Source organism: Liolophura sinensis, chromosome 5, assembly GCF_032854445.1.
Source record: "Liolophura sinensis isolate JHLJ2023 chromosome 5, CUHK_Ljap_v2, whole genome shotgun sequence".
NCBI lineage: Eukaryota > Metazoa > Mollusca > Polyplacophora > Chitonida > Chitonidae > Liolophura > Liolophura sinensis.
This window is the reverse complement of record NC_088299.1, coordinates 468,533-492,591: the sequence shown is the minus strand read 5'-3', so window position 1 is coordinate 492,591 and position 24,059 is coordinate 468,533. Positions and strand designations below refer to the sequence as shown.

Below are 24,059 nucleotides of genomic sequence, written 5' to 3'. Positions count from 1 at the left end.
TTTATTTGATTGTTTTTTTACGCAATATTGAAAAACATTTCACTTATATGACGACGACCAGCATTATGGTGGGAGGAAACCGGGCATGTACGGCTGGAGAGGAAGCCAGCATGAACTGATCTCACAGCGACCGCATTGGCGAGAGGCTCCTGGGTCATTGCACCACGCTGGCATGCTAACAATACACACACGTCTCCAGGTGCCGACAGCAGCCTGTCTGTGATGGAAACTGATCACTCTCCCAATAGGCCTTATTGCCTCCTACCTCACAGGATCCTTGCTTAGGTCCCAAGGGTTTCCCCCATCCAATCCGAAACAAGTATTCTGAGTTCCTGAGGGTGATATTAGCTAAGACTGACCTTAAGTTCATTGTTCGCTCGAAAATGGCTGGGGTGTCACAGAGACCGAAGCCCATCTGCATGTGCTTGAAGAACCTGTACCATGTGAGGAAGGGGGTCTTATGGCGATCATCAGGATGAATGGGAATTTGCCAGTAACACACCGATGGCGAGGTCAATAGTTGAGAAATACACATCCACTCAGGGAACCTAAGCACTCTTCCATTAAAGGGATCAGGAAGGCATCTTTAACGATAACTGCATTTTGACGACGATGGTCGATACAATAACGTACACTACCGTTCATGTTATGGACCAATACCAGGGCTGCTGCCCAGTCGGACTGTGAGGGCTGGATAACCCACCCTGGCACATTTCCCGCAGTTGCTTCTCCTGGACAAAGCCAAGCAGGGTTTGGTGCATGCACTGCTGTACAGGCGAGACAAGTACTGTGAGGCGATGCATCCAGATCTCAAATCCAGATCATGTTTTGTGATAACATCAACATATTTGATCAAGAGGCCCGCCAGCTCCCAAGCTTGCACCAGTGACAGATTACCCTGAGCATCCTTAAACAGCAATTCCAGATGTGGAGGGAACTGCAATGCAGATGCACTCTTTGAGACCGTCTTAACTACTTGCAACTTTATACTCTGATTAGAACAGTTCTGTACATGGATTGGGACCCAAAGCCACCCAGTCACCAAAGTCAGGCCTTTCCTCATGGGCAATATTCGATGACATGAACTTCACTAGGTAGATCAGCGCATGTCTGAAAATTTTGGCCTCACAGTCTGCTGGGATGATATAGTCCATTCCAGGTGAATTTGGAAGACTGGGAACACCCGCTAGAATGATTTCAAAAATGACTTGGCCAGATTGTGGCTCGCCTGGGAAAGCCCCCTAAGCTCAATTGGCCCCCAAGTTTGTACTTATGGGCCCCAAAGTTTGTATTTATGGGCCGCCTGGCTGAAAAATGTGATGCTGACCTCACCTCAATGTCGACAACGACCCCCGACTTCGTTTTGGCATCCTGCACTGAGACCACCGTGCACTGCTGGTCAAAAAGACCCAGTGATACTTCCCAAAAAGTAGGTTCAACAATTCCTGTACCCCTGCTCGTCTCCAACCTTGGCCCAGGGACTGGCTTGTGCATTGGGCACTACAGGGCCCTAAATCACCCTTGGATGAGCATTTGCCCACATGCTCAACACCTAAGCAATTTAAAGACCCTTGGGACCTCTTTTGCGTCCCACTACCCACCCTGGCAGCTTGATTTGGGCACACCCTCTAGAAGTGGTTTGGTGATTGGCATCTGAAACACAGCCAATACTAGAATGGGCTTGGCAACCTACCCCTGGCGAGTGAGTCTTCAACTCCTCTATTTGGGCTAGCCACCACCTGCATAGTCCACCCTGCCTGGCCCTTGGCAATGGCTGCCAATTTCAATATTGAATCATATATTACAGGTAGTAGTATTGATGCAGTGATAAGAAAGACTGCTGGGTGACCTAAATTTTAAGAATATATGTATACAAACTCTGGTGATAGGGCTTGGTGAGTATAAAACAAAGTGGGAGTTCATTCGTCTTTAGTTTGATCGATTTTTGGTGTGCGGGTAAAGTGAAAGAAAATTAGATACAAACATGTGCTGGCTGAATGAATGTCACCTTGATACCCACTACCTCATTGGCTCTGTCTCTCCTGTGGGCCAATGAGTGAGCGTCTAATAAATTGTGAACTGTTTACAATTTCAAACACAGTTTGACAGCTATGGCAATGTTAGCTGACCAGCTACAGAGGACAAATAAAACGAAGACAATCCAAACTAATAGATTCACTCTCAGTGAAGCAGCACTACATAAAAGAGAGATGGAAATCCGCTCTGCAACAAGGAGGCACATTAAACATAAATATTACGATGATTAGCAACATCGCAGGAAATAAAAGAGGATGAAAGCCACCCTTGATAATATCTATTTGACATGCTGGACGTGCTTGAGTGATTTCATAACTTGGAAAATTAAACAGTTTTTTTACCTTGTTTAAATACACAAAAATTATTTCCATCTAATCCATTTTTTAACTAAATCGGGGAAAATAAATTGCAGGAAATAATAAGTACTTTACAGTAACCTATCGAGTCACAACCTCCACCCTTGTGTCTGTGCCCCCAAATGCCAAATGGACCTTATGGCCAGTTGGTTAATATGCACATTATATGCACATACACATACTCTGGAGTTGCTCCTCACCACGATCTGGATTGTGCTACACGTATGTTGGAGATGCCATGGCATACCTTTATTGCATATGTGATTGTAAGAGTATTAAGGTGTGTTTATTACTTCTATCACTCGTTTGTGTGATGTCACTTTCGCTCGGAAGTATTACCCAGGAAGAAGTAGTTTCCCTTAAATTATGATTAAAAATGTCGTTCCATGAGACTGTGTTCTGAATAGGTGTACAAATGGCTGTCAGTGCTTTTGTGTTGGTCTTCATCTAAACATAGTGAGTAATGATGAAATAATTAGATGCTATACAGTGCTCTTGATTAGGAGAAAATTCTTGTACATGTAGATGATAGATTGGAATGTTTCAGCCCTTGAAAGCCAGCTTGTTTATATTAGAGCTGACAGGTTGGGCAAATATTGCCAAGTTTGCCTGGAGAATTGGCAACAATCTCAGTCTGATGGTGCTAAAAATATGGAAATTATTGGGTAATGCAAGGATGTTGCTGGTGCCGACTGTAGTTTTTCGCCCTAGGCTAACCTAATTGTGTGTAGTGCTTTTGATTGGGTTTGCGTGAGTGAAGCTGTAGAGCTTGCAGTTCAGGTGGCTGTATGGATGGGGGTGAGTAGGAAGGTTGGATCAAGTCAACCCTAGCTTAGACTCTTATAAGGACTCTGGGAACTGACAGGCAAAGTGTGGGGTAGGGGGCAGATACAAGACCATGATTACCCCAAGCCTTAATCCACACTGAAGTGCGGGCACTACAATGTCACTTCACCTCATCAAGCGAGAGATAGGGTAAGGGGTTCCAGGTAGAGTATTGAATTAGAACATATATGTATTTTCCAATGGGGCAGTGTTCCCTGTTCCAGAGGTAGAGGGCTGAAACTTACAATATCATGGGATAGGGCCCTGTTTTACCTGTGGTCAACATGTTAAACTGATAAATGGTGTTTCATCAACAATCCAGTTCTGCTAGGCTACATGTATATATAGCTGTACTGTGCCTGGACTCAACACATAAAAACATAGTTTGTATTCATTGTCTCTAACTTCTACTTCTGGTAAGCTGTACATGTATTATACTAGTAAATGTGGTCAATCTTTGAAAGACTTACTGTAAGTGAGTTTTTGTCACCAAGGGGAGTTTTAATCTTAGGGTTTTCTTGCCTAATACTGATTTTTTTGTTTTTCAAACTTCATCATCAAATTCATTTTGTCCCATCCCCTATTCAGCACTGCTATGAAAGTGGTCTTGGCACATGGAAGTGCCATCTGTCCACCCATTTGTTCTTTTGAACAAGATCAGTGTCTTTACAGGGGTCTCCGTGGCCGTCACTGGTTAGTGCACCAGTGCAGTGCTGTATGTGACCTAGGAGCCTCTCAACAGTACAGCTGCTGTGAGTTAAGTCCACCTCATGCTGGCTTCCTCTCTGGCAAAACGTGGGAAGGTCTTCAGCAACCTGCGGATTGTCGTGGCTTTCCCTTGGGCTCTACCCGGTTTCCTCCCACCATACTGCTGGCCACCATCTTATAGGCGAAATATTCTTACGTACAGCATAAAACACAAATCAAATAAATAAATCAATGTCTTCAACAGTTTTCAACTACCGGTATGTAATTGAGTTTCCACCAAGCTCTGTCCACCTTTTTCCCACCAATCTGATAAATAAATAAGTATACTTACAAATAATGGCTAAATTGAGGTCAACAAAGAGGCAATTGGGATTGATTTTTTGTTACTCTTTATAATCTAGTAAGTTACTTTTCATAAGTTCATAAGTCTTCAGTTGGGACCATTTTTGACTTACTAGTTATCACACCTTCCTCTTTAAGACATTAGCTTTCACGTTTGATGGCGATTTGTCTATTTGAACACAATGCATGGCAGTGGAGCTACGAGCTGTTAAGCATGGTTTGTTTATTTCTTTTCCTCTTTTGATTTTCAACATCTAGGGCATGACTTGGGAGACTTAAAAGTGCATTATCCTGTCACAATAACAAATAACTGTGTTCAGACCCCAAAGACTAATACACTGTACCAATACAAGCAGTTGTCATTGATTTATAGTTATAGGAGCCATGGGTATTTATCATTGTAATTTTTATTATACATCGGTACCAGCATTGTGTGTGTGTTAATTGTACACATGGATGCTGGTTGATAAAGCGCAATATCAGTGGTATTGCTGCACAGTTGCACCTGTAAATGTACATGTCCATGTGTAAATCTATACACAAACAGACATGTATGGTTTGCATGTCTGTTTGTGTATAGATTCCATTTTCATATAAAACACTTGCCAGTATATGGATTAAGTTTAAGCATGGACCACACATAAGGACAAGATTTCTAGAATGTCAACACCTGAAGTCTTTGATGTCATCATTTATTAGCTTTTAGCTACATTTAGCTTTTTGAAATCCACTTACAGTACTAGAACATGCAAGTTGTCCTTGGCATGAAAGTGTGGTAAGTAATGGTGTCCTCCTCAGTTTGGTGCACCACCTTTCAGCCATGTGATATTGTGGTGATACACAATGATCCTGAAACAAATGAAAACTGCTCTCACAGTAACTAGTTATGCTGTATATAGTTGTCAGACAGATATTTACATCATATACAGTTACACATTAAATGTGTAGATTTCCACATTTTCATTTTGCAGATCGTCTGTATGAACATGCATGTTTCTTTTATGTATGCTTGTACCAGTGCGAGTTAGATAAAATCAACAGGAATAATTATGTATATGTATACATATCCTATGTGTTGCATCACTTTTCAAATGTACTCATTTTACATGTACATGTATCCCATTGAATTGTGTACATTATATTTATTTGTTTATTTGATTGGTGTTTTAAGCTGTACTCAAGAATATTTCACTTATACAACGCCGACCAGCATTATGGTGAGAGGACACCAGGCAGAGCTTGGGGGAAACCCACGACCATCCGCAGGTTGCTGACAGACCTTCCTACTTACGGTGTGCATTATAAATGTCCTTGTAATTCTTGGAGACAAAATCACTCCTCAGAACTAAAATGTGCATGTACATGTACGTGTGTCGAGTTCAAGTTAACACTGATGCTTAGATGTACCTGGTTAGTGTATAATAAACATGACAGGTACACATAAATACATGTATATAAATGAAACACATGTAAAATTATTAAATATCTACTGTGTGTGTATTTTTGTGAAGTAGGAAGATTGAGTTGAAAGTACCAATAACCCCATGACTTTGGCACCTTTTCCATTTACAGGCTACCATGCAGAACTGAGACATCTACATGTTACATCTACATCTATATGTAGTATGTGTTCTTGTATTTTGATTCATAGCGATGTTACATGTACATGTATTTACTACAATTTTCAGGGTTGCGTCAACTATTCCGTGTCAAGTAATGCCACTATAGCACTAGAATAGATGCACATGTGCGACAGAAATTTTTTTTTCTTTCATTATTATTATTACCTGTATATGTTTTTCTCTGTTGCTTGCTTTGTTTTGTACTTATATTCTTTCAGCAAGACCAACCATTGTATCATTTTTTTCAGTTCTTCTTCAAAAGGTTATTCATACAATTATGATGAAAATGGTGCTAAAATGATTTGTTGTCTTTCTTAATCAAGAGCACTGTATATCAACAGCAAACGGCCTCAGACCTGCATTAATTTTCCATAATCGACAATGTTAACATTTAGTGCTATAGCTCAATCCCAAACATTCCAATAAGCTTTGGGGCATACCTGGCCCAGTTTGTGAGAAGACAGCCATAAAAATCTTGACAGAGGTTGACCGTCAAAATCTGGACCTTTCCATGCCGGCAAAGGCATCCCTTTACACCCTAAAATACACAGAATTACATTCGTCCCGCCCGAGAAACGGAAGTGCTGATGGGGTCCTTATTCCAAATCATTTCTCTACACCCAGTAGTTCTCACAGAATGTTTCAAAATATTGGTAACAGGGGTGGTTGAAAAAGTTGAATGAATGATTATGGCTTCATGCCACCTGGACAATGTTTCAGCCATATCATTCTGAAAAAGAGGTTGAAGAATTAGGTTATATAGAATTGTCAAATAATAGATAAATTAAAATTTCGCCTGTCTTTCTCCTACAGATATATGTAAATTGAGCTGTGATGGACAAGGCTGCCCTAAGGGAGCTCCGCTGATCTGCAAAGATGGAGTGGCTGGTTGTCAGGATGGCTCAGATAAAGCAAACTGCAATACAACTGTTAGTCCCCCTGGTGCTGCAGCTCGTAAGTACAAGTTAGTATAGATGTCTGACGAAGTCTTCAGAATTGCTGAAAGTACTTGAATGGTTCACAGGTTTTCAAGATCTTAAAAGCCTTTAGAGCACAGTTCATTTTGGGTTCTTAAAAGTACAGTAGAGTTTTCGATGCTTAATATCATGTTGCATTATGTTCCGAATAGATTGATCAGTAAACTATTAAAATAGTATCTCCAAATGAAGGTTTGTACTTAAAAGTGTTGGAAAGCATAGGGTACTAGTGTTATATATATATATATATATATATATATATATATATATATATATACTTAGTATGCTAGGTTCATATCAAGGAGGGCTAGTGCAGCGTAATGACCCAGGAGTCTCTCACCAATGCGGTCGTCGCTGTGAGTTCAAGTCCAGCTCTTGCTGGCCGTACGTGGGAAGGTCTGTCAGCAACCTGCCAATGGTTGTGGGTTCCCCCAGGCTCTGCTCGGTTTCCACCCACCATAATGCTGGCCGCCGTTGTATCAAATAAATAAATAAATAAATCATATAAAGGATATACTGAAGTGATACACTATCACAGCACAGTCCACCAGCGTTCATCAGAGGAGGGTGTAAAACACATTTACTTTGAACAAGAATGAACCATCTGAACAAGTTTAAAGCACATTTACTTTGAACAGGAGTAAAACACATTTACTTTGAACAAGTGTAAAACACATTTACTTTGAACAAGAATGAACCATGTGTACTTTAATTGTATTTGTTTATATATAACATTACATTGATTCCGATGGACAAGTTATAGAGAGGAATCATGCCAGACTGACATTTGATGTCTACCTTTACCTATTTCTGAGGGAATATTACTGTTTGAGATAAGGGAAGTAAGGGAAGCTTACTGGTTGCTCTGAGAGATGAACAAGCCAAGGTTAAGCTGAATTGTTGATAATGTACATAAAATCAGAATATCGGTACAGCGTGTGATTACTCAGATGTTCCAAGGCTTGAGCAGAAATAAAACAACTGCTTCTCCACAGATAACCAGTCACAGTTCATTAAACCGCATTCTCTGCAAAACATTGAACTATCCTGATTCTATACAGTGTAGTCCCTCATAAATTACGCGTTCATGTATAATGTACATCATTATCATGGATGTGTATAAAATATATGTAATTGTAAACATTTGTTTATTCCACTGTAAGCTGTATATAAATGCATTTTATTACAGGTGAATGAAATTCCTAATTTCTGTTAACAGGTCATAAAGTATGCTCTTTCATTTCTTCCAATAAAAATATTACATATTACATTTAATAAACACCTGGAAAATCTCACCATGGTATACCATTTGATGTTTTGGTATGCAGGGCTTAGGACAAGCATTAATCCTTCATGAGTGAACATAGAAGGGTAGTCATCATAATTAGCAGTGCTATTATAGATCCTTGTGTCAGGGCTTCAATTTGGAAAGTCTATAGAGTATTTTCTATGTTTCAACAATTTACTGACATACTTCTCTTTTTGTTTTGTTTTGTTTTTTTGATGCAGCAACAACTGATTATATTCCAATAATTGTGATAATAGTTCCGGTGGTATTTATCTTGGGTACGTGTGTTGTGAGCTATTACCGTGTGGCGCTGAGGGTCTGGAGGGACCACCATTCTCGGGGCGCCCAGGGCATGGAGCAGCACCGACAACTCCACCCACAGCCCACAGCCCCGTCTAGTGGTAGTAATAGACAATCAACGGTGAGTATCTTATAAGTATGACACATTACTCACTTCAACCTCGGTGGTGGATATTAGGCAGTCGGGTATTGTGAACAGGTTTAGCCCATCTGCGTGTAGACTGTAGTGTTTTTAAAACTTGAATGAATGACTATGGCTTAATGCCAAATTAGCATTATTTTGGCACTTGGAGTAAAACTATGCATATCAACATTTAATTCAGATATTTAAGGTGAGTTGTAGTGATTGAGACTGATGAAGGATTTGTATTATTTATCGAAGCCTTGTTTTTTAAGTAAACTGTGTAATTTGCAATAGCTCTACATAAAACAAAGTCTATGTAGACATGTGGAATGAATAATTGATTATGGCTTAACATAGCTTAGTCAATATTGTAACCAAGGCCAAAGTAGATCTAAGGTCTTAAAAATGTACATATGTGTATGTATATGCATAATACAAGATATATATCACTCCAAACTTCTGGGAGAGAATGTATTACTTGTAAGGCTACATGTATGTAGTATTGTATTTGAAAAAACGTTCTACACTGGGCAATATATTACACAAGAATGTCGGTGGAGAAAAAGCTTAAATTATTTTAGTGTTCCAGATGGGTTGCTATGTAAACTGCAGTAGACATTCCCTGAAATGTGTTTATGTGGCAAACATGTCTGGTAGATAAGTAGGGCAAGACTGTAACCCACAAATGTGGCTGCTGTCTGCTTTTGTTAGTAGCTTGTTAGGCCTTGAGTGAAGTGGTAAACTGTGTACATGTAGTCTTTCTTAATGGCCTATCAAGTGAATGTGTTAACCAGGTCACCAGCTTCCACTTGTATCACTGAGGGATCTGGTTTGCTATAAGGAAGCAAGACACACTTAGTAGCATCTGTTTCATCCCTCTGTTATTAGCAGTTACACATTTGTATATACATAGAAATGTTCTCGGTTGTCCAAGCTGGTCCTTCTGTTTATGTAAAAGGGCAAGTTTTCCTTGAACAGATTGTATATATATGAATCTGTCCCTGTTTGTGTGTATGAACCTGTCCCTGTTTGTGTGCATATGAATCTGCCTGTCTGCATGTGTGAATCTGTCCTTATCTGTGTATGAATCTGTCTTTATCTGCGTGTATGAATGTCTGTGCCTGTGTGTATGAATCTGTCCCTGTATTGTGTGTATGAATTTGTCCCTGTCTGTGTGTAGGAATAGCCTTGTGTGTGTGTATGATTAATCGATAAGGATAAATGATTCATCGATATCAACAAATGGTTCATCAATTATATATTGATAAATAGGGGTATTTAGCGATATCGATAAATTAAATAGCCATAAGTGATAAGTGATATCAATAAATACCACTATTTATCAGTAATTTGGCCTTTTTAACCTTCTGATAATTAGTGCTTCTTCCTGACATGGCGTAATGTTTTGAACCGAAAGTTTTGAAATTTTAGCAGAACCGAGTAAAACGAATGAAATATGCCAATTTTTTTTAGTAGAGGTTAATATGTGCATCATCAGCACTGGGCACTCTCTTGTATGAAATCACTGACCTAGGTCAGACGGCCCAGATTCTGCTGCCTTTCTTCTTCAATGGTTGACCGTGCTGCGTCGGCCATTGTAAATACAAATATGCTTTTCTCAGCCTGTCTTTCTTAACATCGTAGAGTGAGCAGTCATTTCCACTGAAACCAACAAAAAATATTTATAGAAATCAATAAATGAATTAGAGATATCAATACCATTTATCGATATCAGAAAATCATGTATCAATAAATATCTTTTGATATCAGCAAATATTTGTCAATAATGATAATTCATTTATTGATATCGATAATTCATTTATTGATATCAGTAATTTTGATTTAATGTTAATTTGCCTTATATGTTAATTACCCTGCATGTATGAATTTCATGGCTATGCAAGATGAGTCTTACCAGTGTTCGATTGTTAGCAATCCCATCTAGTGAAAATCTCTCCAGAATTAGCTTATCTGTGTTACCTTGACATTTTGGCAATATGAAAATCAGTCAGAACAAGTTATTTTGTTGACCCCATCATGTTTAAAGCCTTCACCCTGTGGGGTCATGGGATGATCAATGCTATAAGCAGGTTTACACTGCCTGTAGCCTGATTAAATGTTGCATGGACATGTAGATGTTGGAGCTTTAGATTCATGGGAAATGTTCATGTAATGATCAGAGGTGACTTTGGATGTTTTCTGCCTTTGTAATTGTATATTGTTGAAGGTGTGTAAGGAATTGCTGTTAGTGGCCTTTACTTTTTCTTCATGAGATCCGCATTGTATTGAAATTTGTTGGAAGCCAGCTAGTGTTTGGAAAAGTTTGAATTCTGATATCTGAACTTCCATGCATATGTTCCTCTCTAGCATTTTCGTATCATCTCAAAATGATCTACACGAAATTCAGCTTAATTCACCAGCTTTTGGTATAACATACATGGTATAACTTATACATGTATTGTATGTTGTGAAGATATTGCTGCATCAAATTCAGCTTAATTCACCAGCTTTTGGTATAACATACATGGTATAACTTATACATGTATTGTATGTTGTGAAGATATTGCTACATCAAATTCAGCTTAATTCACCAGCTTTTGGTATAACTTATACATGTATTGGATGTTGTTAAGATATTGCTACATCAAATTCAGCTTAATTCACCAGCTTTTGGTATAACTTATACATGTATTGTATGTTGTGAAGATATTGCTACATCAAATTCAGCTTAATTCACCAGCTTTTGGTATAACATACATGGTATAACTTATACATGTATTGTATGTTGTGAAGATATTGCTACATCAAATTCAGCTTAATTCACCAGCTTTTGGTATAACTTATACATGTATTGGATGTTGTTAAGATATTGCTACATCAAATTCAGCTTAATTCACCAGCTTTTGGTATAACTTATACATGTATTGTATGTTGTGAAGATATTGCTACATCAAATTCAGCTTAATTCACCAGCTTTTGGTATAACTTATACATGTATTGGATGTTGTTAAGATATTGCTACATCAAATTCAGCTTAATTCACCAGCCTTTGGTATAACTTATACATGTATTGTATGTTGTGAAGATATTGCTACACCAAATTCAGCTTAATTCACCAGCTTTTGGTATAACTTATACATGTATTGTATGTTAAGATATTGCTACACCAAATTCAGCTTAATTCATCAGCTTTTCGTGTGACTTGCTGAGAGAGTGCTGTGGTAATAAGTGCTGATGTCACACAATGAACAGTGTGGACAGCTCAGGTAAAGTCCTGTCTAAGTTGGACATGGAACACTTGTGGCAATGTGTAGTGATGCGTCTTTTCTTAGCACTTGAATATAAACCTTTAAAATTCTTTGAAAGATTCAATCAGAATTTGTCAGTAATGTGATCATTATTCTTGCTATATTTTATTGTTGAAATCAATACAATTTAGTCAGATTAAAGTAACTTTTCAATTAACATGTCAGTTACAAACTGCTTTGATGATGCTTGGGAATGCTGACTGACGGAGGATACCATTAAGGAGACTGTGTCATTATTGAGCATTGTGTACTTGTACGTTGAAGATGAGCACTGGAGATACATATAACATAGCCAGAGCTCAGGTTATCAGGCATTTCTAGAGAGGCTGATATAGATTGTCTTTGATGGGCAGACTAAGGCTACAGACAGAATCAACATGGTGGGCGTCTGGCTAGGACAGAATCAAGGCAGTCAAGCTGCCCTGCCATGGAAAGACCGCTCCGAATGGCTGTGCCTGTATCCAGGCTGCTGAACCAACCAGTGGCCAGGGACATGGCATGATTTGACTAATGGCATGGCCCGATTGATCTGCCTGTTACTGCGTTCCCCGTTCCTCCTTCATCGTGTCTAGACGCCCTGCTGCAAGGTTCAAGGCTTCTATCAGGCCTTTGTTTCCATAGTCCATTCCAAGGCCAGTGCCAATGTCTGGGGAGGTATTAATCCCAGCCAAAATGGCTGAGAGGAGAACTAGCACAGATTCCACTTCGACACGATTAGTGCAGAAGTGTACCAGGATTTTCAGGGAGTCTGGCTAGAATGCACTTGTCGTGACCATATCTAGATTCTCCCCAAAAGCCTCATCCCAAATTAAAGGATTGTGACAATTGATATTAATAGTGACCACTGCTCAGACTCCCTAATGTCATTCCCAGACTCTTCTATCTGCTCCTAATTTTTCTTGATCTTGGGCCATCAGACAGGCGTGTAATAAAGTATAACCCTAGCGGGTATTGATACTCCGCTGATTTGATTCAATCTGACAAACAAGACAGCCCCATTGGCAGCCTGTGTCCCCTGTCTAGTCGCTTAAACTAGTTTGCCCAAGGAATTGAACGTCACTGGAACCCGTAAGGTAAACTCACTTGGATTGGAGGAAATGAAGATGGATCCTGCCTTGTTTACTGGCAGACCTATGTGTCACGAATCTGAGCTTTCTCAGGGATCTCTTAGTGATGTTCAGGTTGTGTTGATCTACAGTCATTTGCTGATGAGAAAGGCCAACAGCTATTAAGTTTTGCTGTTATCAAGGTGTAGTTGTTAAGCTGTGCTGTGGTAACAGTCATGGATTGCCTGCTTGGAAATTAGTTCTGTTGTAGGATCTCAAGGGTATGCAGTACCTGGTTTTGTTGACAAACGTCAGCGTGGGTTTGCACAGGAAATTTGATTATTAAATTTGGTTTTGAAAGTATCAAGGTTGAATCTGACCGAGGCTGAAAATACTAATTATGGGTTTGATATGTTTGCATCTAGTTACGTGTACATGCAAATCCTTCTTAACGTCACATGCCATGTACCGCCCTGGGCTAAATGGCTTCATCCCACTCTGATGTGGCAACCATCTGTGTGAAGCCATGAAATGATGCAATCCAGTCACCAGCTGGCAACATTTTTATTGGTCAGCCCAAATGTACCCTAGGTGCATTCTTACAGAGAGAGTTTAACACTGAACATTTTTTGTAGCATTTGGTTTTGGTTTACCTGACTCATTGCTTTGATTATATTCAAGAGAAATTGGTTTATGCCTGAAATAATTCATAATAAGATAGTTCATTTTGAGAACACTTTGTAGCAATTCACAGGTGACATAAAAAGAAACATAGTCAGGTTCAAACTAGAAAAATATGGCCCCATTCTTCTAACGGAATTAAGGGGCCTAGTAGTTAGCATGCTTTCACAGGACAGTAATACAGGAGCCTTGCACCAATGCTGTGGCTGTGAGTTCAAATCCAGTCATGCAATTTTCTGGTCTGGTTGTACATAGGAAGGGCTGTCAACCTGCAGATGATTTTCCCCGGGCTCTGCTTGGTTTTCTCCCACCATATAATGCTGATAGCCATTGTGTTAGTGAACTATTCTTCAGTACAATACAAAAGTTAAACACCAATCAAATCCGAACAAAATTAAGGCAACCACCCCGTTGTACATGAAAGCAAAATATGTATTTATAGATAAGTCAGCCTGTAAGGTATCAACAACAAAAGAATAATCACCTACAATTGTACCTAAATCCTGTGAGTGCACACATCGAGTTTCAGTGGAAAATGTACACATATGTATCTTAAATTCAATCTATTTTCCCTGTCATTTATAAACATGCATTTATTTATATACAGAGCAAATTCCACCCCAAACTGGAATCATCTGGAAGTATACAGAAAATATGTGATAACCACTTTTCTTATTAGCTGTTGAATACGAATTTTTCTTTGAAGTTGATTACCATGTAGGAAGAATTTCACAGTACTAACCAGACATAAGCTTCTGGATGTGACTGTATAGTTCCCCAATAGCACACATCTATACTCGTGTAAAATTGTTGCACAGTATGGTCCCCCAGTGGTAGTTCAGACATCTTATAATGATGGATAGGCTCAAAGAGACCAAGTAGCTCTAGTGATGCGCTGTATTTGACATTTCTCGCCTTTGATCATACACAATTTTTTCTTGAATTGTGTCATTGCTCCTGAGTGTGTTACATGTGATACCCCATGCAGTATCAAACGTGACTTCGTTGACAGCATGTGCAAACTTTGCACGTGTTCAGGGGAGGCTCTACATTTGAATGTGTCAGCGTCCATGACAAAGCTGTTTACATATATTAAAAAATATAATTCTTTAAACATCTCAATATACACCTTAATAAATTATATATTTATAAGATATCAAATCTTTTTTGCTTTTTGTCTAACAGTTGTGTTATTTTTCGTTTTTCTTTGATTGTGGATGTTCTCATGATCATGTTGAAAACCGTTTAATGTTTCCTGGTTGAAACATATTCATGCCACATTATTACAGCATTATTGCTGAAGTGGTGTTAAGCCATAATTATTCATTCATTCATTCATTCATTCATAAGTTTGGAGGGTATGTTGGATACCACCCTATCTGTCCGTCAACCAACTCAGCCAATTTTAGCTGAAGTTTACCACATATCTTACTCATCACCGAAACTCAAACACCTAGTTTACTGCACCAATTTTCATATATACAGTATGCATGTTTACATCTTACCTATCATCTCAATGCTTTAATAACTTTAATTATTTACATGATCATCCCTACTCAGTTACTCATTGTCATGAACACAGATTTTTTTTTCCATGCAACTTTTTCTGAAACTTTATGTAGCAGTACATCTTCCCTATCATTTAATGATATTGGGATTATTATTGCTCATTTTCCATAGTTACCCAAACTCAGGTACATGGCTTAATAATGCTTTTCATATATCTTAAAGTGAAGGTATGGATGGGGGGAGAGGGGGGGGGGGAATAACAAAGTATGCATCAGTTCAAGGAGAAAACATAAAAATTACATGACGTTCAGACTGAAGAGTGTGGAAAGTTAGTTGTATGTGTGGTCTATAGTATTGATTCCAATTTTTCTTTAAAGAGAAATAAACACCTGAATATAATTTTTGTATGGTGGGTATTTGGGACCACCTCTTGGTATATATTGTCTTGTTGTTCATGATTCCTTTTGAAACGGCTGGCAGATGTAAATTTTTGTTTGTCATTTCGCTTGCTGAGCATGTGATGTTGCTTAGTAATGGTAATACTTTGATCAACAATTTCATTGGCCCAAAGAATCGCCTTCATAAAATGTGTATTCTGGAGCCATGATTTGAAATGAAAGTAAAACATTAGATAACGTTCTTTTATTCCTGTTAAAATGAAATTATGAGGATTAATTGGAGTATTTTTTAGGTTTATTGGGGTATAGACAAAAAAATGCTGTGCAAGCTTTTGCATGAACCGCTATGTGGTTTCAGTCAGTTTTGCACAGCAGTTTTTTCGTTTATACCCCAGTAAACCTCAAAAATATTGGTCAGTCCTTACATAAATCTTGGAGTTCAAAGAGTTCTATGGACCATGTTGAACATGGTAAACACATTCATATTAGAGTACTTTTTTAGCTGCTTAACTTTACTGTTTTGTCAATATCTGTGCTACTGTGCATGTTCAATTGAAGCGATCAGAGCAGCAATACATTTGGTATCTATTTGCACCTCATTCACGAAAGACAACCGTTTCTTTTGCCTAGAATGTCCGCCTCAAAATCAGGAGGCTTGGGACCAAACCCAGGTCCGGTCATACCCCAAACACTTTAAAAGTGGTGCTTAGCACTCAACACTGAGAGGTTAGAGCAAGGAGACAGGTTGGCCCAGTGTCAGTATAATGTGGGGTGTCATCTGTCTCACCTTGCAACACATGCTTAAAAATTGTTAAGTATGATGTACATGTAAAACTCCAAGAATACATGTACATAAATACATACATTCATTCATTCACCACAGAATAAACAAAAATACATCTGAAATCAAGTGAAATGACTTTTGACATAACACAAATTCCATTTCATTTTGGTCACAATCACTCTGTTGGCTGAATATCTGCCCACTGGTGTCTTGGCTCAGTAGAAATCCTATTGGCTTGTACATGTACTATGAGGCCATTGATGAAATGCACACATTGTACGTTTCTGTCGTGAAGTTGTCAGTGAACAATTTTTTTGAAGCCTGATATGTCCATGTGTATACTCCAACCTGCTTTTATACCTGTACTCAAGTCTTTAGAATATTAATAAATTGCTTCAGTACTTTTTTTTTAATGTGGTTTTGGATACTTTAAAATGTAAAAGTAGCAAAGTTTGTTACACACATTATAGAAGCACAATGTTCAGTGATATAGGCAAGTTGCCCTGTCCTGATTTAGAGGATATGAGGTAACATTAAAGCACAGCTTTACATCTTTTATTACTTTTGAAAGCTACAAAATATAAATTTATCACAGATTAAGTACACATCTTCTCATACACATGTGTATATACAGACATGTGTCTTGTACATAATTATGTCAGAAAAGTTGGATTGACTGTGTTATTGTTTCATATGTAAATATGTGTGTGTAGTTGTGGATCAGCAGTGTACTAATCCTGGTATCCCCTCTCCTTTCTCTATTTGAGACAGTTTATGTGCCTGGATCAACGCAGGACCGACTCCAGCGGCAGTTTGCCGCAGTTAGAGAAAAGCATCATTTACCTTCGTCACAGAGGCGTGAGCCCAGTGTTGACCTACCACCCCACATTTCTATATCAGAGGATGGTGAGGAAGGATTTGCTCACTATCAACGCTTACTTCAGAGACCACTGAACCCTAGGGATGTGGAGTCTGTGCGACCTCCGCCTAACAGGACTGTCTACGACGGCGAGAGTCCGCCCTCATACCACTCCAACTCCGCCATCACGTTAGACCAAGAGACGAGTGTCTCCACGCACTTGTCCTCCAGTGACTGTAACGGCTGGTCTGCGCTGCTCCCGTGCCGCCGCAGTGCGCCAGCAAACAGTAGTAGTGTGTCAAACTTAGTGAACTCGGGCTGCGGCCACTCGATTTCTGGTCACACAAGATGTTCACGGCACCCGAGTGGCGGTAGCAGTAGTGGATCTGTCTCCAACAGTTTGGATAGACCCCCGCCTGAGTACAGTGTTGTCATGGCTAGTGAAGAGATGGCGCCCCATAGTGTTGACCTGCAGTCTGCACACAGACGGACAGACGGTCACTTATGATAGTGTAGCTGACTCAGGAGACGAAGAGCTGCATTCACTACAACAAACTCAAGATTTGATTCGTAAATGCAAGCGAATTATTGCAAGTACTGCCAGTGCTTTAGCTGTCAGTGTTCCATTGGTCGCGGTATTGTTGTTATAATATACTTGAATATATTGCCATTGGAATGCTTTATAAATGTGCTCAACTGTGCAAGAACCATAAGTATATATATATATATATATATATATATATATATATATATACGCAAAGATGTGACCATGGCGATGTGACTTTTGCGTGATATGGGTACAAGGTTGTGTGAATGCATGTTTGATAGCGAATTTAGCGTGGACTTCAAATATAGTATGTATGCCAGCTATGTGAGTGAGAGAGTTGTGCTTTTTGATAACCTTATTTTCACCCCAACAAGCCTAAGGCCCAGCATACATGTACTTTTTCCTCTTCATACAGGTAGATGGCTTGAAAAGCTAATTATGTGGGACAATTCATATACTTATTTTAATAGGGGTGAGAGGTTGTAGCTCAAAAAGGCAAGATAATAAGCAGTGCCTCTATAATTGTTGTGCTGCAGTGTGTGTTGGATCTTGGTAGGTCTCTAAAACCCTTGTTGACACTGTTGCTATGCCATATAAATCAGAGGCCTGAAAAATGAATCCTATTTTTATATGCTAGCCTGTTTTTTTTTCTTCTTGATTGCATGCAGCTGATGAGGAAAAATGGTCCTATGAGAATGATACATACTTAAAAAGTAATGTGTTGACAAAGACTCATCTAGCATAAACATCAGTCCGGTTGACACATTGTCACGGACACGCATTGTTATTGAAGTAAAGTGAGGGAGAGAATGGGAGAGTTTCAAATAACCACTGAAGCCGTCATGTGCACACAATGACCGGTTTGAATTGGATATTTACTTTATTTTATTTCAGTTTCAATTTGTTAAATATTGTTTTTTTCCTCATTCAAGATCTGGATGAAGACCTGATACAAACAAGTGCTCTGTGATTTAATCGTCTGAAAATAGTTTACTGTGTTGTTGTTAATAGAGAACAACTGTTCACTACGTAAAAATACATGTACATGCAATTTGTTTCTTATATGCGGGTTTTGTAAGGCAACCCAGCAGAGTGGTCTCGTTTCTGACAAGCATATGTATGATGCTCTCCTTGCAGGCTGCCCAGTGAATGCATGTAGTGTTATCCATCTAAATGCATGTTCCTCAGCTGCAGTGTTCTTAGTATTAGGCCACCCAGCCAATCAGATTACTCTGTCAGCCATGTGATTTTCCCTGTCTTTGCCAAGGTACATGTACATGTGTTTGTTAACTCAGAGGGTGCTGTCAGCATAGGCAATCCAACAATACCCTGTCTTGCACAAATTCTGTTGTGTCAGTGCCAAGACTGGACAACAACTGCTGTTTTCTTGTCAGGTCAGGGTCACAGGGACTGCTGTTCTGAGGCCAGGTCATGATTGGCCATTTCTGGCCAAAATTTAAAGTCAAAATTTAAAAAAGCCATCTTAAAGCTTATTTTTCAGCTTCAGAAATTAAAATTGTATCCACCTTATCCATGTGTTAAAACTAATATCCAAATTTCAACTTCCAGTACCAAAACCTCAGCATTGTGCGGAGGTTTTAAATTTTGACGTAAGTCAAAACTGGCTTTGTGAAATCAGCCCCTGGTTTCTTGTCATTACTGGTGAAGACGTTTTACACTTATTATACTTTTGGTACGAGGCACAGTTAATACAGATGGATTGAAAAACATCGTTTCTGGTGTTCTTCAAAGTTTGTTTTGTCCAGCTCATCTATTCCTTATCTGGCTATAAATTCTTGCAAAGATGCGCATCCTAAAGTTTTTCTTTTGTCATAAGAAATATATGAAGTGATACAGATTTGCTGTAAGAGAAAAAGCTTAGGCAGTTTGTTGTCTTAATGTACCATATAAACAAGTAGACTGTGATCAATGTTAGAATATGTGTGCCTATATCTGTTCAATACAGTGCATTCCTCACACCTCTTTGGACTTCACCTGGCCAGCTGGCAGCTGCAGGGTATGCAGTTCTCCAACATGGCCTGCGGGCTTAACGCTACATATGTGGCTGGCCTGAAGATATTGTGCAACAGTTTATTCATATTTCCTGAACTAAAGTGATTACTGAAGATAACACAGTATGCTGAACATGTACACCCTCAGACTAAGTGACCAGCAGAGTTAAGTGAGTGGAGTGCCTGCTGCACATCAAAAGAAAATTTTAAGTGTCACATTTGTTGAATAGTCTGACCAGGAACCACTCATTTCAACGCTGGTTATGTCCCAGGAAAAAAAAAAAGAGGAAAAGATATGGCTTGTGATTGCGAACAGGAGGCACCAAACTTGACACTTTAGCATCTGGAGAACATTGTGACATGGGACAGTTTTAAGTAGAGTGTTCAGCTTGGAGAGAGTGATTTGGCGGGGCATCTCACTAGTGATTCATTTGTACTGATGTCATTGTAATGACAGACAATACTGTCAGTTGTGTTTATCGTTGCCTTAGTTGTGACTGTTTGTCCTGTGTGACATGTAACAGCTAAATTGGCTGACCCAGAAAACTTTGGACTTGACTACGTTTGTATATGTTCTGAGAGCATTCAAAATGCTTTAAATATTCACGCTGTCTCACATTAGTCAGGATAAGTTCTTAAATATATTCGAGTACAGTTTCAGAAAATTCCAGCTTTATTAGCTTTGCTTTTTTCTCTCTCTCTCTCTCTCTCGCGAGTTATGCCTTGGAGCAGACTAAATCCAAAACAAAGGAAAGGGAGGGAATTTTCCAGATAAAAAGGTTTGATGTACATGTATTTTAAGTTGTACATGGTTGACATGTTTACTGGCAAAGCCAGCTTGACTGAGAAATTACTGAAGAAAGGAGAACAATATTATTACACCAACATGTTTTGTTGTTGACCTGGGGAGATGAGTGGAAAAAGTAGGGGGTGGAGTCGGAAGGGCAGGAAGTGAAGATTGACATACGGGGTGAATCAAGTAGATGAGGGAAGGGGGCATGGGGCAGATAGATGTTAAGGGGAGTATAGAGTGGAGAGAGGAGTGGATGAAAAAGGTAGGAGCTGTTGGGGAGAAGGGTAGGTGTTGGGAGGGCATGGCCCCCCCTAGCCCTGGCTAAATTATCACTATAGGTCATACAATGACCAGTCTCACAACATCTGCCACTCTAAGTGTCTTTTGCAGGCCATTTTAAATAAAAAATGAAAATGCCATGTCAACTGCAGCCTTGTGTTGTTATTACAGACAAATGCTCTTGGAGTAGGAAGAGCAAACCCTAGGGGTTTTTCCTCAATTTATCGCTATGGTTACCATGACATACGCTGTTCCAACCACCTTGTTACGCAATGTTAAACCCTCTTTTGTAGAACAGCAACGCCTCCAGACATGACAACTACAAATCTTTTTTCCCCTCAAAGAAAAGATTGGAACATCTTTTCTGTTTGCAGTGTTCCAGATATTCAATGAGCTTAACTGAAAAATTTATTAAGGCTAAATTATAGCTTGTCTCCCGAAGCGGTCACAGCAAGTTCAAGTCCAGCCCATACTGGATTCCTTTCAGGCCGTATGTGAGAATGTCTGGTAGCAACCAGCAGATGGTTGTGGGATTCCCCTGGGCTCTACCCGTTTTCCTTCCACCATATAGCTAGCTACTGTCGCAGAAGTGAAATATTCTGAACTAAATTAAATAAATAACACAGACAAATGCATGGCAAGAGATGCCATATACTCGTACACATTCATCACTTCCGATCACTCCTTGTGTGAGTTCAAGAATCCTACACATTTAACGTAGGCACCGTACAGTCTACTTAAAATCATATTTGTACATGCATCAGCTCCATACAATTGTCAAAATATAGAAAATATGCACAAGGCAGACAACTACAACACAACGAAATGTAAAATAACTTGACGGTGCACAACTTTGGTCATTTTGCACATTTTGTGTGAGTTTGAGAATCCTTTGCCAAGTAATTCCTATGAGGTGTTTCTCACCAATTTGAGCGAGACGAACAGACAGGCAGATGGACAGGAAAAGCAATGGCCATGTGTCTCCACTCATTAAGAGGGGAGACATGATTACATCTTGAGATACTGCATTTAATCATCCAGAACAAACTTTACTTGGTTGTTGTTAAATAGTATACAAACGGGAGAGTCCAGGGTGACCCACCAACATTCAGCAAGTTAATGAGGAACTTTATGAATGTACATGGTGAGTGGGTGGAATATACAATTCCCTTTCCAAGGCTGGGTTTGAAAAAATGTATATGTAGCAATATTTATTATTCCACATAGTGGCAGTGTTCGATTTATGGTTGGAGATCCTATGTTCACCCGTTCACGTGAGGCCTACTTGTACTTATAGGTGGAAGGTAATTATTCTTCAATAAACTCCATGCAAGACCACCCGAATGGCCATACAAGCTAAGCCTTGTAGAGAAGACATCTGCACAGTGAAGGCGTCAATGGTTATCATTTCCCCTTTTCACCAGAGCAATATTTATGAAATTCCCCCTTCATTGTGCAACACTGTATTCATATTTTGAAAATATCATGATTTTTTGTATTCATACAAGTTTAAGCAATGTTTATTTAGCTGTATAACAGTTCAGGCTATATTGTATATGTATACAGTGTGACATTGTACATGATGTAGCGTACAACATTAAGTGTCGTTGTTGCACGACATAAAAATGCAGAGTTCAGATTGAAACGTTATGAAACAAAATGTTGTTTCTTCGATGCCATAGCTTCTGGGTGTGAAATATCAAAATATAATAACAAAAGTGATATCTGAGTGAAATAACACTTTTATCAATGCAGGAAATCCTCACATTTTGCCTCACATTATCAATAACATTATTTATGAAAATGTCGCTTGATGCTGTTTTGATTCTTTTAAGCAACCAGAGTGCCCAGTGTAAATATTGTCGATTGGCAAGTTTATACTGATGTAGCATACCATATAGGTGAAATAAGGCATTTGGTCTTCAACTGAGAACACAAACAGCATACCCATGTGCCATCAATCAATTTGCATCCAAAAGGTTCAGCAACCAGAGGAATCATGACGTTCCCTTCCTATGGTTGTGATGTATTGAACATACACATTATGTGTCAGTTAATTAAGCACTCAGCCATATGCTGCTGGTCATGTGAATTCTGTTAGGTGCTGCAAAGGTTAATAAATGGAGTACATTAAGCGACATCTAAACTGCAACGTCTTAAACGTACCAACCTTTGCCATAATAATCTGCTCATAATCATTTTATCTTAAAACTGCAGAATAACCAGAAATGAGCCAAGACTGTCAAATCTACATCAACATATATACTAACACATCTGCATCCATGGTGACAAACCTCTTAATCTGATTATCAAAATTGTGCAGATACTGACAAATCTCTGTACCTAGGCTTGCCAAACTGTGCCTATACCGATAAATCTCTGTACCTGGGCTTGATAAACTGTGCCTATACCAACGAATCTCTGTACCTGGGCTTGCCAAACTGTGCCTATACAGACGAATCTCTGTATCTAGGCTTGATAAACTGTGCCTATACCGACAAATCTCTGTACCTGGGCTTGCCAAACTGTGCCTATACAGATGAATCTCTGTATCTAGGCTTGCCAAACTGTGCCTATACCGACAAATCTCTGTACCTAGGCTTGCCAAACTGTGCCTATACCGACAAATCTATGTACCTAGGCTTGCCAAAATGTGCCTATACTGACAAATCTCTATACCTAGGCTTGCCAAAATGTGCCTATACTGACAAATCTCTGTACCTAGGCTTCCCAAACTGTGCTTATACCGACAAATCTCTGTATCAAGGCTTGCCAAACTGTGCCTGTACTGACAAATCTCTGTACCTAGGCTTGCCAAACTATGCCTATACCGACAAATCTCTCTCCGTAGGCTTGCCAAACTGTGCCTATACTGACAAATCGCTGGCAAAACTATGCCTATACTAACAAATCTCTACCTAGGCTGGCAAAACAATGCCTACACTGACAAACCTGTGAACCCTCACTGCCAAAATTGTGCCACTATTACGGTAAATGACCTTAGGTTTCATCCTAGGACTCGGAAAGTGTATTCCGGGATTCACTGGTGTTATCTACATGCAGCTACAAGCCACTTGCAATTAAAGGACAGGAAATTTCATGTGTGTACCCATCGATCATGTGATTTTTGCTAGCGAAAGACAAAATAATAATCTTATGAGTCGTTGGGAACACATAAATCAGGTCTGGGAAATCACGAAATAGGAAATCATGAAACATGCATTTTATTTTGATATAAAGCCAGTCAGGGTGTTACGCGAACTA

The 24,059-nt window shown here is 39.2% G+C and overlaps 1 protein-coding gene across 2 annotated transcripts in view; it reads left to right on the top strand.

The window, feature by feature from the left end:
- Positions 1–17,868, top strand: part of LOC135466067 (uncharacterized) — a 95,693-nt gene extending 77,825 nt beyond the window's left edge. For both annotated transcript variants that reach the window (XM_064743480.1, XM_064743479.1), the window contains 3 exons: positions 6,704–6,844; positions 8,377–8,576; positions 17,073–17,868. In XM_064743480.1, the coding sequence (XP_064599550.1) occupies positions 6,704–6,844; positions 8,377–8,576; positions 17,073–17,672 (941 nt within the window). In that variant the 3' untranslated portion in view covers positions 17,673–17,868. The remainder of the gene's footprint in view (positions 1–6,703; positions 6,845–8,376; positions 8,577–17,072) is intronic.
- The last annotated feature ends 6,191 nt before the right edge of the window (positions 17,869–24,059 follow it).